The sequence below is a fragment of the Salvia miltiorrhiza genome, chromosome 1 (genome assembly GCF_028751815.1).
Source record: "Salvia miltiorrhiza cultivar Shanhuang (shh) chromosome 1, IMPLAD_Smil_shh, whole genome shotgun sequence".
Classification (NCBI taxonomy): Eukaryota; Viridiplantae; Streptophyta; class Magnoliopsida; order Lamiales; family Lamiaceae; genus Salvia; species Salvia miltiorrhiza.
Genome location: NC_080387.1, coordinates 41,540,042 through 41,553,056, shown reverse-complemented (window position 1 = coordinate 41,553,056; position 13,015 = coordinate 41,540,042). Strand labels below are relative to the sequence as shown.

General features: G+C 38.4%; 1 protein-coding gene across 5 annotated transcripts in view; it reads left to right on the top strand.

Annotated features, from left to right (window-relative positions):
- Positions 1–3,591: 3,591 nt before the first annotated feature.
- Positions 3,592–13,015, top strand: part of LOC131025146 (uncharacterized) — a 93,887-nt gene continuing 84,463 nt past the window's right edge. The window contains exons 1-4 of one of the 5 annotated variants that reach the window (XM_057954772.1): positions 3,592–4,185; positions 6,069–6,133; positions 7,874–9,899; positions 11,783–12,773. In XM_057954772.1, coding sequence (XP_057810755.1) covers positions 7,875–8,939 — 1,065 coding nt within the window. In that variant the 5' untranslated portion in view covers positions 3,592–4,185; positions 6,069–6,133; position 7,874 and the 3' untranslated portion in view covers positions 8,940–9,899; positions 11,783–12,773. Of the gene's footprint in view, positions 4,186–5,021; positions 6,134–7,873; positions 9,900–11,782; positions 12,774–13,015 lie in introns of those variants that run through there. The other 4 variants (XM_057954803.1, XM_057954794.1, XM_057954782.1 and 1 more) reach the window with 4 other exon arrangements.

Here is a 13,015-nt window from a genome sequence, read left to right as displayed (position 1 = left end):
TAAAGAGGCTTAAGCCCAATTATCTTAGTAAATGGGCTTGAGGCCCTAGGGCTTATTTACATGCTTATAAATAGAGACTTAGTAGTGGGTTAGAAGGGGATCATCTCATTATTCATTCATCTCTTGTAAAATGTAATTCTCTCGAAGTATAGTGGAAAAAACCCCAACCCCGTGGACGTAGGTCTTCTCGACCGAACCACGTAAATCCGGTGTCGTTTACTGCTTTGTAGTTTAGGTGTTGGTTTCTCGTTTCACCACAAATATAATGATTGTGCCCCATTTTTCGTGGACGGAGGAAGTATTAATTATGACTTGATTAACTTCGGTGGATAAAGATGGGCAACAAAACATGTGTGTCATTGATCAATTTGGTTTTGAGTACTAGTATTCAAATGGTGTAATTGCGCTTAAACATACGAACTTTCATAAATTTTACTTTTGTAAATAAATTAAAAATTTTGCCTCCAAAAACACGAATATTCAGTTTTTTTTTTTTTAGAAGATTTGTCAAATTCTGATGAATTAATGTTGAGGTAGACTCTTAAAATGTCTATATGGTTTAAACGACCGATGTATTAAATGACATAGTTGGATGAGGTCACTTCAGTTTGTCACTGCAACATTAATTTGCCGCTTCTTCTAGTCATGATGTAATTAATTCGCCGAAAATCAACAACAATGTGAAAATCAAAATAATTGAAAGTTGATGTATTTAAAGACATAATTTTTAATTCATGTGCAAAACTAAAATTGCATGAAAGTTCATGCATTATATATCCCTATTTAAATTAAGCATATATGTATAATATGATTTGCCTACCACTTCATTGCTTGATAGTGTCAAAGTAAACACATGATGCTTTAAGGAGATATTTAGTTTTGATGATTAGCCTTGGTTGTAAGTTTATCATTCGGAAAGAAGTAAAAAGAAAAGATGAGAAAATTTTATAATACTTTAGTGGTTCTCACTCTTTTTATCTCATATTCTATTTGGTGGAAAAATATATGAAAATATTATGGAGCCAGCCAGCGAGCGCATGCGCCAGAGAGAGAGAGAGAGAGAGAGTGAAAATGAAGAAAGAGAACGAGAAAAATAAAGAGATGAATTAAATTGTATATATTTTGAGGGGATGATCGCCTAAAAAAAGATTATAAAAATATACAATATGAGAAAAAAAAATATCACAAGTTATCATGAATTAAAGTGAAAATATAGAAAAATGGGTTGCTCGGGAAAATTTTCCTTCGTGCTCAAGAAAAAAAAATTCAACTAAGAGAATGTGTGAGAAGAATGGAGAAAGGGAAAAGTATATGTATTCTACAAATTTTTAATAAAAAAGAACGCACCTTAAATATATTAATATAGGTTAATTCATATTTATTAATATCAGTTGAAACTTTAAAATATCTCAAGATCCTTAACCAATGTATTAATTAAAGTAGGTTGTATATAAAAAAGAAAACGAAAGCAGGAGAACCTAAACCCTTGAGAGCACAAACAGCAAACTAAGGGCCGAGCCTCGTTAAAACCTATATAAGAAAACCCTTTCGGGAAAAACTTATATAGGGAAAAGAGTACCCGTCTAAGCGACGAACAAAAGAACGACAAGAAAAAAGAGCAGAAGGTGGCTTCGGAGGCTCCGGCCTAACCATTGGCCCCAAGCCACCTGGCTCGAAAAAGAACAGAAACAGAAGAGAAACCCGCTGCCAACCAAACGCCAAAACACAACTCAAACCAACCACCAAAACGAAGCCCCCCAACTGTTCGAAAAAAGACCCGAACCAGGACCAGCCCCTAACACCCCAAGCATACTAGATGCGACGGGTAAAACTATGAGTCGCCATATCCAGAAGAACTGCTTCTTTAATCTCCTCAACCGCGCTTGGCCACCAACCTTCCGTCCGTGCCGGATTTGCCATAATGTCGGCAACGGCATTTCCTTCCCTATAAATATGTGATACCCGAAGGGAGGTATCATCTAAACGCCTCAAAGTGTCCCGCCAATAATTCCGAAAACGCCACAGAACTCCCATATTTCTCTGTCGAATAAGCTCCACCACATAGGTGGAATCCGCTTCGATCCAGAGATAACGCTAACCACGGGAGTGCGCGATGGCAATGGCCGTAATCACCGCAAGAAGTTCCGCCTCAAAAGCGAAACCCGTCCCTCCCTTAATATGAAAGCAGCCGCAAACCTCCGCCTTGTGATTCCGGAAAACTCCCCCGGCAGAGATCTCGCCCGGTGCTCTCGTGGCAGCCCCATCCGTGTTAACTTTGATCCAGTTGAGGTCAGGAGGCCACCAGTGAACGGAAATGTACTCAGGCGGCGGCGCGGGGCGAGACTTCACCCCAAGGTTACGAAGGATGAGATACTCCCCCCAAGTGTTCGACATATGTCCAAGTTTCTTAAGATTATCCGATTCTTTAAACATCACTTTTAGGAAATGCTCCACACGAACAAGGTTGAGCGGTTGATCATCATAAATCGCGCTATTACGACTCGACCAGATGATCCAAATCACACTAATAATGCCCATTTTCCAGAGTTTATTCACAAGCGGGCTGAACTCCATATTCCAAGCCGTGGCCAAGAAGCTAAAAATGTCCGGATGATCAAGAAGAAAGACTTTATCAAACCAACTGAGCAACAACTGCCAAATTTGAGCCACACTTCTACAGTGCCAAAATAAATGATCCAACGATTCACCCTCACGTAAGCAAAGCTGGCAAGCATTCGGGGAAATCAGTCCTTGTCGAATAAGACGGTCAAGCGTTGGCAACCTGTCGTGAATCAGTCTCCAGCAAATCAAGGAACGACGGATCGGAATAGCAGGGTCCCACAACCAAGTGCCCCACGAAACCTTAGGGTAACGATGACAAATATTGGCGAAGGCCAAAGCCGAAGTAACGTCTCCCTTAAGAGAAGGTTTCCAAAACCGAGCATCCCTCTCCTCCTCCATTGGAATAACCAAAATATCGCAGACAATGTTAGGGTGCTCAGTCACGAAATTTTCAGAAAAATGCCAACATCCCTCAAAGTAATAATCCGAAACCGAATGAGTAAGAAAGCAATGCATAAAGTGAGGAATTCCCAGCTTATCACACAAACGATACCCAAGCCAGTTGTTAGTCCAGAAAAGAGTGGAACGCCCATCTCCAATCGCTGAGTAAGAGTTTCTTACCAGCTCATCAATCTCGTTATTCAAACCAATCCAAACAGACGATTTCACCATATTTTTCTTCGCGTAACAGTGTGCATCCAGATATCTCGATCTCAACAATTTATGAGCCAACAAATCACCTTTAATGATCTGCCACGCCAACTTCATCAAGTAACTTTTGTTCATAAGGAAGAACGTGTAGTAGCCCGCTCTTTTATTTATGATAAAAACTAGTAAATGCAATTTTTTATAAATGAATCCAGTTTATGGTTCTGATTTTTTTATCAGAGGCAGAGTTATTATTCTAGCGTTATATTTTTATAACGTATGAAAAAAAAAAAAAAAAAAAAAAACGCGACGAGGATTATTGAGCAATCAATAATTATTATTTCCAAGTTATAACTGACTTAGCAAAATCATGTTATTTATTAATCGAGAAACAGAAGCAGTTATATTTTATTAGTGCTACTAGAAGTCGAGAAATTATTCCGACTGCAACGCAAATTCAATCTACGGATTTAATCTAGATTCATATTACTGTATTAGCATCACCAAGGCATGAGGATATAATTCATTTATTCATCAATCTCATTCTCATACTTTACAAACTCTTATAACCAATTACAGTTTCACCTATCAATGCTATGAAGTAGATACATGAATATGTTAGACATATATGTAAGCATACAATCATCATTATTTTTTTCCACTCCCTAATGTCTCCTACACTATACACGCATAATCTCCACTTCTCCACTCCACCAACTATCTCCACCACCTTTTGCTTTCTTCCACTACATTTTTTTCTCACCACCCTTTCCACTCCACTAATTCCACTACACCAAACTTTCCACCTACTCCCTTCCCCACCACACGCAAGAATGCATCTAACATTCCATTATACAGGCAACAATCTTTTCATCATCTTCATTCTTCACTAAGGAACCGAAGAGCAGCCACGAGTTCTGCCATAAGCACACTGCTCCGGCAGTGTTTTGCAAGGCGATTCCAGCCATCCAAAAGGTTTCCAAAAATTCCCAAATTAATTGTGTATCATCTTTCATATGTTTTCTATACTTTGGCAAAATTTCAGAAGGTTTGAAGCTCTTATGATTTATTTATGAATTTGTAAACATCACTGCCCATCTGGAATACATTTTTGGTAAACAATCTTTGGGAGGCCATAAGTAAAGTTTCAATCGGTGAAAACCTTTGAAACTTGAATATGTCACTCTAGACTCCCGTATCTTTCTTTTGACATCGGCCTCACCATTTTTGAATAAGGGAAACAACCGGTATAAATTCTTGAAATCTAGTTCTTATTCCATGTACCATCCAGTAGATTTTACAAACCTACGACTTTGAGGTGGCAAAGCCCGACTTAAATCTTTGATTCTCAAGCCTAGCTTTCTACTGAATATTCAATGACATGTTGGGAACTTACTTGCTTAGTTTTAGAATTTTTGGTGAAGCCTAAAGTTGGTTTTCTGATTTATGTTATGAATCTGCCAAACTTGAACGCTTTTTGTGCACTGAACTTTAGACAGTCATATCTTCTAAACCATGAATGTTCTTAGAGTAAATCCAACTGGAGAGTGTTATGATCTCTCCCTAGTTTCCAGATTGACCCTTGGGGTTCCCAGTGGAGTTTTGTAAAGGGAGATATGAATTTTTAAAGAAAGCCCACTGACTTGGTTGTAATCTGGAAATCTGAAATTTTCAGATTTTTGCTAGTTAAATACCCATCTTTGAGAGGGCATATCTTGCTCGTTTGAATTGTTTTTCATTCGATTCAAATTGGAGAATGATCCTTGAAATGTCTAGTTTCCAGAATGTCTTTTGGAGCCTCATTTGGAGATCTGAGGCAGATTTGGTGTCTGTTGCAAAACAACCTCTTAAGAGCTCAAGTTGTTGAATTATTTTCTATGTATCAAAGTTTATTTTAAAGGATGTTTCATGAAAGATTTAGTATATGTGCGTAACAAGTTTGGGACTATTTATTTTAAATGAGGTCCGTTCTTTATTTAAATTATGATGGACTTTTAATGAATATTTTTGGGATTAAACTCTTATTTCTTGATTTATATAAATTATTTTTTTTAAGGACTTATAAATATGAATTTCGTAGGCCTACTGACCTACTGTGATCGACGGTTTGTCGATGTCTAATAGCTTTGAAAATTTTATAGCAAGTCCTGACATGAGTCTTGAGTACCCTGGTAAAATTTCAAGCCATTCCAACTTCGTTTGATACTTCTTTAAAATGCAAAACCTAAACTGCACATTACTACCGAGAATTTCAGAAAACAGATGAAAGAGTCATTTATTTCAGTAGCTTCCTGTGTGATCTAGCTTTCCAAATTTTTATGGTATTCACCTTATTGTGTTAGCTAGATATCCACCAAAGTTGAGCCCAGTTTGACAACGTTTACTATTTTTAAAAAATCCAAGTTTTCGATTGTTCAAAACTGCCGAACATGGTAGATCGTGGTAAAAACGTCATATCTCTCAAACCACTTGGAGTTTCGACTCTACTTTTTTTTATATGAAACTAGATTCGAAGATCTTTCTTTCAGTATGAGTCTCGAGTCCAGGAGATGTCGGAGTCAGAACAGATTAAATTTTGAAGTTGAGTCAGTGTAAAAACAGAGCATGTTTTAATGATGTTTTTGGACTTCGGACTTTAAAGCGAACTATTATCATTTATTTCTTTAAAGCCACTGGTTTATTTAATTAATTGGCTACTCTCTTTTGAGCCTATTAATTATTTGAGGTTACGCTAGTAATGATGTAACGAATTATGGATGCTAAAACCCTAAAACACTAAAAGATACCCTAGGCACGTAGAATTAGACTTTGTCTTATGACAATTACTTCACGAACTTATCGACTCTTCATCAATGAAGGTCCGGGCGACAGAAAGTGAAGCCGAAGAAGAAACGACTCCACGCCAGCTTTAAGAACAATTGAGGTGGGCAATTTCTTACGCGTAAATAAAATGCTATGCAAGTGTTATGCTTTAAAATGCAAATTGGATCTTCAAGTATGGTATGCTTTATTACGCTTAAATGAGTTAAGCTTTATTATGATGCACATTAAATGATTACGCTTATTTACGCTTGAATGCTTTACGCTGATAAGTTTATGCTTATGTTTGATGCTTGCGTCTGTTGGGGGAGGCCTCCCTCAACAGTACGATGCCGTGTCCGCTGAGGAGGGCCTTCCTCACGGCGCGATGCCCGTGTCCGCTGAGAGAGGCCTCTCTCGCGGCGCGATGCCAGTATGCCAGTGTTACAGCGTCTATTGGGGGAGGCCTCCCTCAATAGTACGATGCCGTGACCGCTGAGGGAGGCCCCCTTCACGGCGCGATGCCCGTGTTCGTTGGGGAAGGCCTTCTCCACGACACGATGCGTGTTTATGATTATTGATGATGAAGAATGCGCTCATGCTATTTATGAATTTGGAAATGTTTAATGAGCAAAGGATTTGAAAGAAACTTATGCCTCTTATGCGATGTTGTGAAATTGTTAATGATGTTATGTTATATGCTTGGCAACTGCCCACTAAGTACTCTTGTACTTAGCCTTTCGATGTTTATGTTTGTGCAGGTTGAGCTGTGATGGACGATGAAGTGTTGTTGCTGAGTAGAGTTTTTGTCGAACTTAAAGTAGGCTCAGAAAGGATACATGTCTTCATACATGTATCTCAGTTATGCATTCCGCTGTAAACACTGATTATTTCAGTTACACCTTCCGTTGCAAACTCTGATAATGTTTTAGCCAAGCCCCTAACGATGCCTTTTTCCTTTTTAAGGAATATAACGCGTATACAAGTTCTTTGAGTACCCTTTTTATGCGAACTATGCCTTTTTCCTTTTTAAGGAATATTTCACGCGTATTCAAGCTCTTTGAGTATTCTTTTATGCACCCCTTTCTAAACCCGCTTCTTAATTTCCCTTCCCCAGTCATGGTTTTCCCGGATTAATTATCCTTAATTAAGGCCGGTCGTGACAGAGTGGTATCAGAGCAGATCGTTTGCTCTGAGCCTAAGAGTTTATTTAAGCCAAACTTAGAATGGATCACTAAAGTGTCTAGAGTTCAATCGACAAAGCTCAGCACTTCATCGCATCACACTCAACGAAGCAGAATGGTAAGCTATTCCAAGTTTTGAGTTAATGTTTACAAAAAGTGAGAATTATCGTAATAGCAAAGTGAGTAACTGTTAATAGCTATGTTATGTTGTTATTTAATGAAATGATTTACGTAAGCGCGATTAAGTATGCCTATGGAATGAATCCCTATGAACATAGAGCTATTAAGATATGAGATCACCACTACGACAGAACATAGAAGCAAACATAGAAAAAAATTAGATTGTATCTTTTGGTGGCTATAGTGAAGGAAGCAAGATAAGTGATACGTATAGAAAAAAAAAAATTTCTTAAGCTGATGATATTATAGCCACTATAAATCTCCATGACTTATGCTTAAGTATCCAGTTTAGATGATGTGATAATATATGCTTAAGGATTGTTATGACTCATAGATTTGAGATGCTAAGGACCCTTAAAGCTTACTACATCAATGATCAATGATGTCATTGGAGTCATGACTTGTTTACAAGTTATATTAAGTTGACATTTACAAGAATTCTTATGAGGCTTGTATTAGATTATGCTAGAGTGTACTAATTGGCACATCTTTGCTATCAGAATGCCGCCTAAGAGAGGACGCCCTGCGAAAAACAATAACAATCGCAGAAACCGTAACGCTGTACCCGAAGAACCACAAGATGCTCGAGGACATAACCCATCCCCTCCGCCTCCGACTACGAGAGTCGAAGAACTCTTTTTAAGGCAAAATCCACCTACGTTTGACGGAACGAGTGAACCGGCTGAAGCTGAGATTTGGGTGCGTGCAATGGAACGCATTTTCAACTTTCTACGTTGTACTGATGAGGAGCGCCTATCTTGCGTCTCTTTCCAACTAACAGGATCAGCTGACTTCTGGTGGGAAGCACGTCGAAAAATTCTGACACCTGAACAATGGGCAAGTTATACTTGGGAAGATTTTAAGACGGGATTATATGATAAATATATTCCGAAAAGCTATAGGAAGAAGAAAGAAGCTGAGTTCTACGAGTTGAAGCAAGGAAATAAATCTGTGGTTGAATACGACAAGGAATTCTGCAACCTGTCTAGGTTTGCTCCGCAACAAGTGGACACAGATGAGAAGATGGCAGAGAAATTTTGTGCCGGTCTACGGTACGAAATTAAGATGGCTCTAGCAAGCCACGGAGGACTCTCATACACGGAGTCTCTGAACAGGGCACTTGACGTTGAAGCTGCAATGCCGTCGGACAAGTCAGCCCCATTGTTGATCTCAACGCCAAATGATCCACCAGTAGCCTCACATACTCTCAAAGGGAAGCGCAAGTGGGACAACAACGAAGACAATATCAATCAGACTAGTAAGAAAGTGTGGCAAGAATATGAACGGGCCGAACAGTTTATTCAACCAAGGCACGAGGCACAGACTAACCTCGAGCGAACTGGGGGTAACCAAGGTCAGAAAGGAGTTTTACCTTGCCCAAATTGTGGTAAGATGCATAGGGGTATTTGTCGGGCTGGAACTAACGGTTGTTACAATTGTGGCCAAAAAGGTCACTACTCCACGCAATGCCCCAATAGACAACGAGGTTCAGCAGTTGGGAACACCCGCACCCCCTTGCCAGCAATACGTGGACACTTGCGAAATCAGCCTCAATCACATCAGTGAAAATCTTATGGAGACACCGCAGACAAGAAAAGCTACGTGGGAGCTTGAAAACAAGATGAAGGAAAAATACCCCGAATTGTTTTAGCAGAGATATGCAAATTTCGGGACGAAATTTTTGTTAAGAGGGGTAGTATGTAGTAGCCCGCTCTTTTATTTATGATAAAAACTAGTAAATGCAATTTTTTATAAATGAATCCAGTTTATGGTTCTGATTTTTTTATCAGAGGCAGAGTTATTATTCTAGCGTTATATTTTTATAACGTATGAAAAAAAAAAAAAAAAAAAAAAAAACGCGACGAGGATTATTGAGCAATCAATAATTATTATTTCCAAGTTATAACTGACTTAGCAAAGTCATGTTATTTATTAATCGAGAAACAGAAGCAGTTATATTTTATTAGTGCTACTAGAAGTCGAGAAATTATTCCGACTGCAACGCAAATTCAATCTACGGATTTAATCTAGATTCATATTACTGTATTAGCATCACCAAGGCATGAGGATATAATTCATTTATTCATCAATCTCATTCTCATACTTTACAAACTCTTATAACCAATTACAGTTTCACCTATCAATGCTATGAAGTAGATACATGAATATGTTAGACATATATGTAAGCATACAATCATCATTATTTTTTTCCACTCCCTAATGTCTCCTACACTATACACGCATAATCTCCACTTCTCCACTCCACCAACTATCTCCACCACCTTTTGCTTTCTTCCACTACATTTTTTCTCACCACCCTTTCCACTCCACTAATTCCACTACACCAAACTTTCCACCTACTCCCTTCCCCACCACACGCAAGAATGCATCTAACATTCCATTATACAGGCAACAATCTTTTCATCATCTTCATTCTTCACTAAGGAACCGAAGAGCAGCCACGAGTTCTGCCATAAGCACACTGCTCCGGCAGTGTTTTGCAAGGCGATTCCAGCCATCCAAAAGGTTTCCAAAAATTCCCAAATTAATTGTGTATCATCTTTCATATGTTTTCTATACTTTGGCAAAATTTCAGAAGGTTTGAAGCTCTTATGATTTATTTATGAATTTGTAAACATCACTGCCCATCTGGAATACATTTTTGGTAAACAATCTTTGGGAGGCCATAAGTAAAGTTTCAATCGGTGAAAACCTTTGAAACTTGAATATGTCACTCTAGACTCCCGTATCTTTCTTTTGACATCGGCCTCACCATTTTTGAATAAGGGAAACAACCGGTATAAATTCTTGAAATCTAGTTCTTATTCCATGTACCATCCAGTAGATTTTACAAACCTACGACTTTGAGGTGGCAAAGCCCGACTTAAATCTTTGATTCTCAAGCCTAGCTTTCTACTGAATATTCAATGACATGTTGGGAACTTACTTGCTTAGTTTTAGAATTTTTGGTGAAGCCTAAAGTTGGTTTTCTGATTTATGTTATGAATCTGCCAAACTTGAACGCTTTTTGTGCACTGAACTTTAGACAGTCATATCTTCTAAACCATGAATGTTCTTAGAGTAAATCCAACTGGAGAGTGTTATGATCTCTCCCTAGTTTCCAGATTGACCCTTGGGGTTCCCAGTGGAGTTTTGTAAAGGGAGATATGAATTTTTAAAGAAAGCCCACTGACTTGGTTGTAATCTGGAAATCTGAAATTTTCAGATTTTTGCTAGTTAAATACCCATCTTTGAGAGGGCATATCTTGCTCGTTTGAATTGTTTTTCATTCGATTCAAATTGGAGAATGATCCTTGAAATGTCTAGTTTCCAGAATGTCTTTTGGAGCCTCATTTGGAGATCCGAGGCAGATTTGGTGTCTGTTGCAAAACAACCTCTTAAGAGCTCAAGTTGTTGAATTATTTTCTATGTATCAAAGTTTATTTTAAAGGATGTTTCATGAAAGATTTAGTATATGTGCGTAACAAGTTTGGGACTATTTATTTTAAATGAGGTCCGTTCTTTATTTAAATTATGATGGACTTTTAATGAATATTTTTGGGATTAAACTCTTATTTCTTGATTTATATAAATTATTTTTTTTAAGGACTTATAAATATGAATTTCGTAGGCCTACTGACCTACTGTGATCGACGGTTTGTCGATGTCTAATAGCTTTGAAAATTTTATAGCAAGTCCTGACATGAGTCTTGAGTACCCTGGTAAAATTTCAAGCCATTCCAACTTCGTTTGATACTTCTTTAAAATGCAAAACCTAAACTGCACATTACTACCGAGAATTTCAGAAAACAGATGAAAGAGTCATTTATTTCAGTAGCTTCCTGTGTGATCTAGCTTTCCAAATTTTTATGGTATTCACCTTATTGTGTTAGCTAGATATCCACCAAAGTTGAGCCCAGTTTGACAACGTTTACTATTTTTAAAAAATCCAAGTTTTCGATTGTTCAAAACTGCCGAACATGGTAGATCGTGGTAAAAACGTCATATCTCTCAAACCACTTGGAGTTTCGACTCTACTTTTTTTTATATGAAACTAGATTCGAAGATCTTTCTTTCAGTATGAGTCTCGAGTCCAGGAGATGTCGGAGTCAGAACAGATTAAATTTTGAAGTTGAGTCAGTGTAAAAACAGAGCATGTTTTAATGATGTTTTTGGACTTCGGACTTTAAAGCGAACTATTATCATTTATTTCTTTAAAGCCACTGGTTTATTTAATTAATTGGCTACTCTCTTTTGAGCCTATTAATTATTTGAGGTTACGCTAGTAATGATGTAACGAATTATGGATGCTAAAACCCTAAAACACTAAAAGATACCCTAGGCACGTAGAATTAGACTTTGTCTTATGACAATTACTTCACGAACTTATCGACTCTTCATCAATGAAGGTCCGGGCGACAGAAAGTGAAGCCGAAGAAGAAACGACTCCACGCCAGCTTTAAGAACAATTGAGGTGGGCAATTTCTTACGCGTAAATAAAATGCTATGCAAGTGTTATGCTTTAAAATGCAAATTGGATCTTCAAGTATGGTATGCTTTATTACGCTTAAATGAGTTAAGCTTTATTATGATGCACATTAAATGATTACGCTTATTTACGCTTGAATGCTTTACGCTGATAAGTTTATGCTTATGTTTGATGCTTGCGTCTGTTGGGGGAGGCCTCCCTCAACAGTACGATGCCGTGTCCGCTGAGGAGGGCCTTCCTCACGGCGCGATGCCCGTGTCCGCTGAGAGAGGCCTCTCTCGCGGCGCGATGCCAGTATGCCAGTGTTACAGCGTCTATTGGGGGAGGCCTCCCTCAATAGTACGATGCCGTGACCGCTGAGGGAGGCCCCCTTCACGGCGCGATGCCCGTGTTCGTTGGGGAAGGCCTTCTCCACGACACGATGCGTGTTTATGATTATTGATGATGAAGAATGCGCTCATGCTATTTATGAATTTGGAAATGTTTAATGAGCAAAGGATTTGAAAGAAACTTATGCCTCTTATGCGATGTTGTGAAATTGTTAATGATGTTATGTTATATGCTTGGCAACTGCCCACTAAGTACTCTTGTACTTAGCCTTTCGATGTTTATGTTTGTGCAGGTTGAGCTGTGATGGACGATGAAGTGTTGTTGCTGAGTAGAGTTTTTGTCGAACTTAAAGTAGGCTCAGAAAGGATACATGTCTTCATACATGTATCTCAGTTATGCATTCCGCTGTAAACACTGATTATTTCAGTTACACCTTCCGTTGCAAACTCTGATAATGTTTTAGCCAAGCCCCTAACGATGCCTTTTTCCTTTTTAAGGAATATAACGCGTATACAAGTTCTTTGAGTACCCTTTTTATGCGAACTATGCCTTTTTCCTTTTTAAGGAATATTTCACGCGTATTCAAGCTCTTTGAGTATTCTTTTATGCACCCCTTTCTAAACCCGCTTCTTAATTTCCCTTCCCCAGTCATGGTTTTCCCGGATTAATTATCCTTAATTAAGGCCGGTCGTGACAGAACGAGCGAATACCTAAACCCCCCTCCTCCTTTATAGCGCAAAAACGATCCCACTTCACCGCGCAAGAAGATTTTTTCTCAATGTTCCCAGTCCAAATGAAGTTTCTACATTTTCGATCAAGTTCA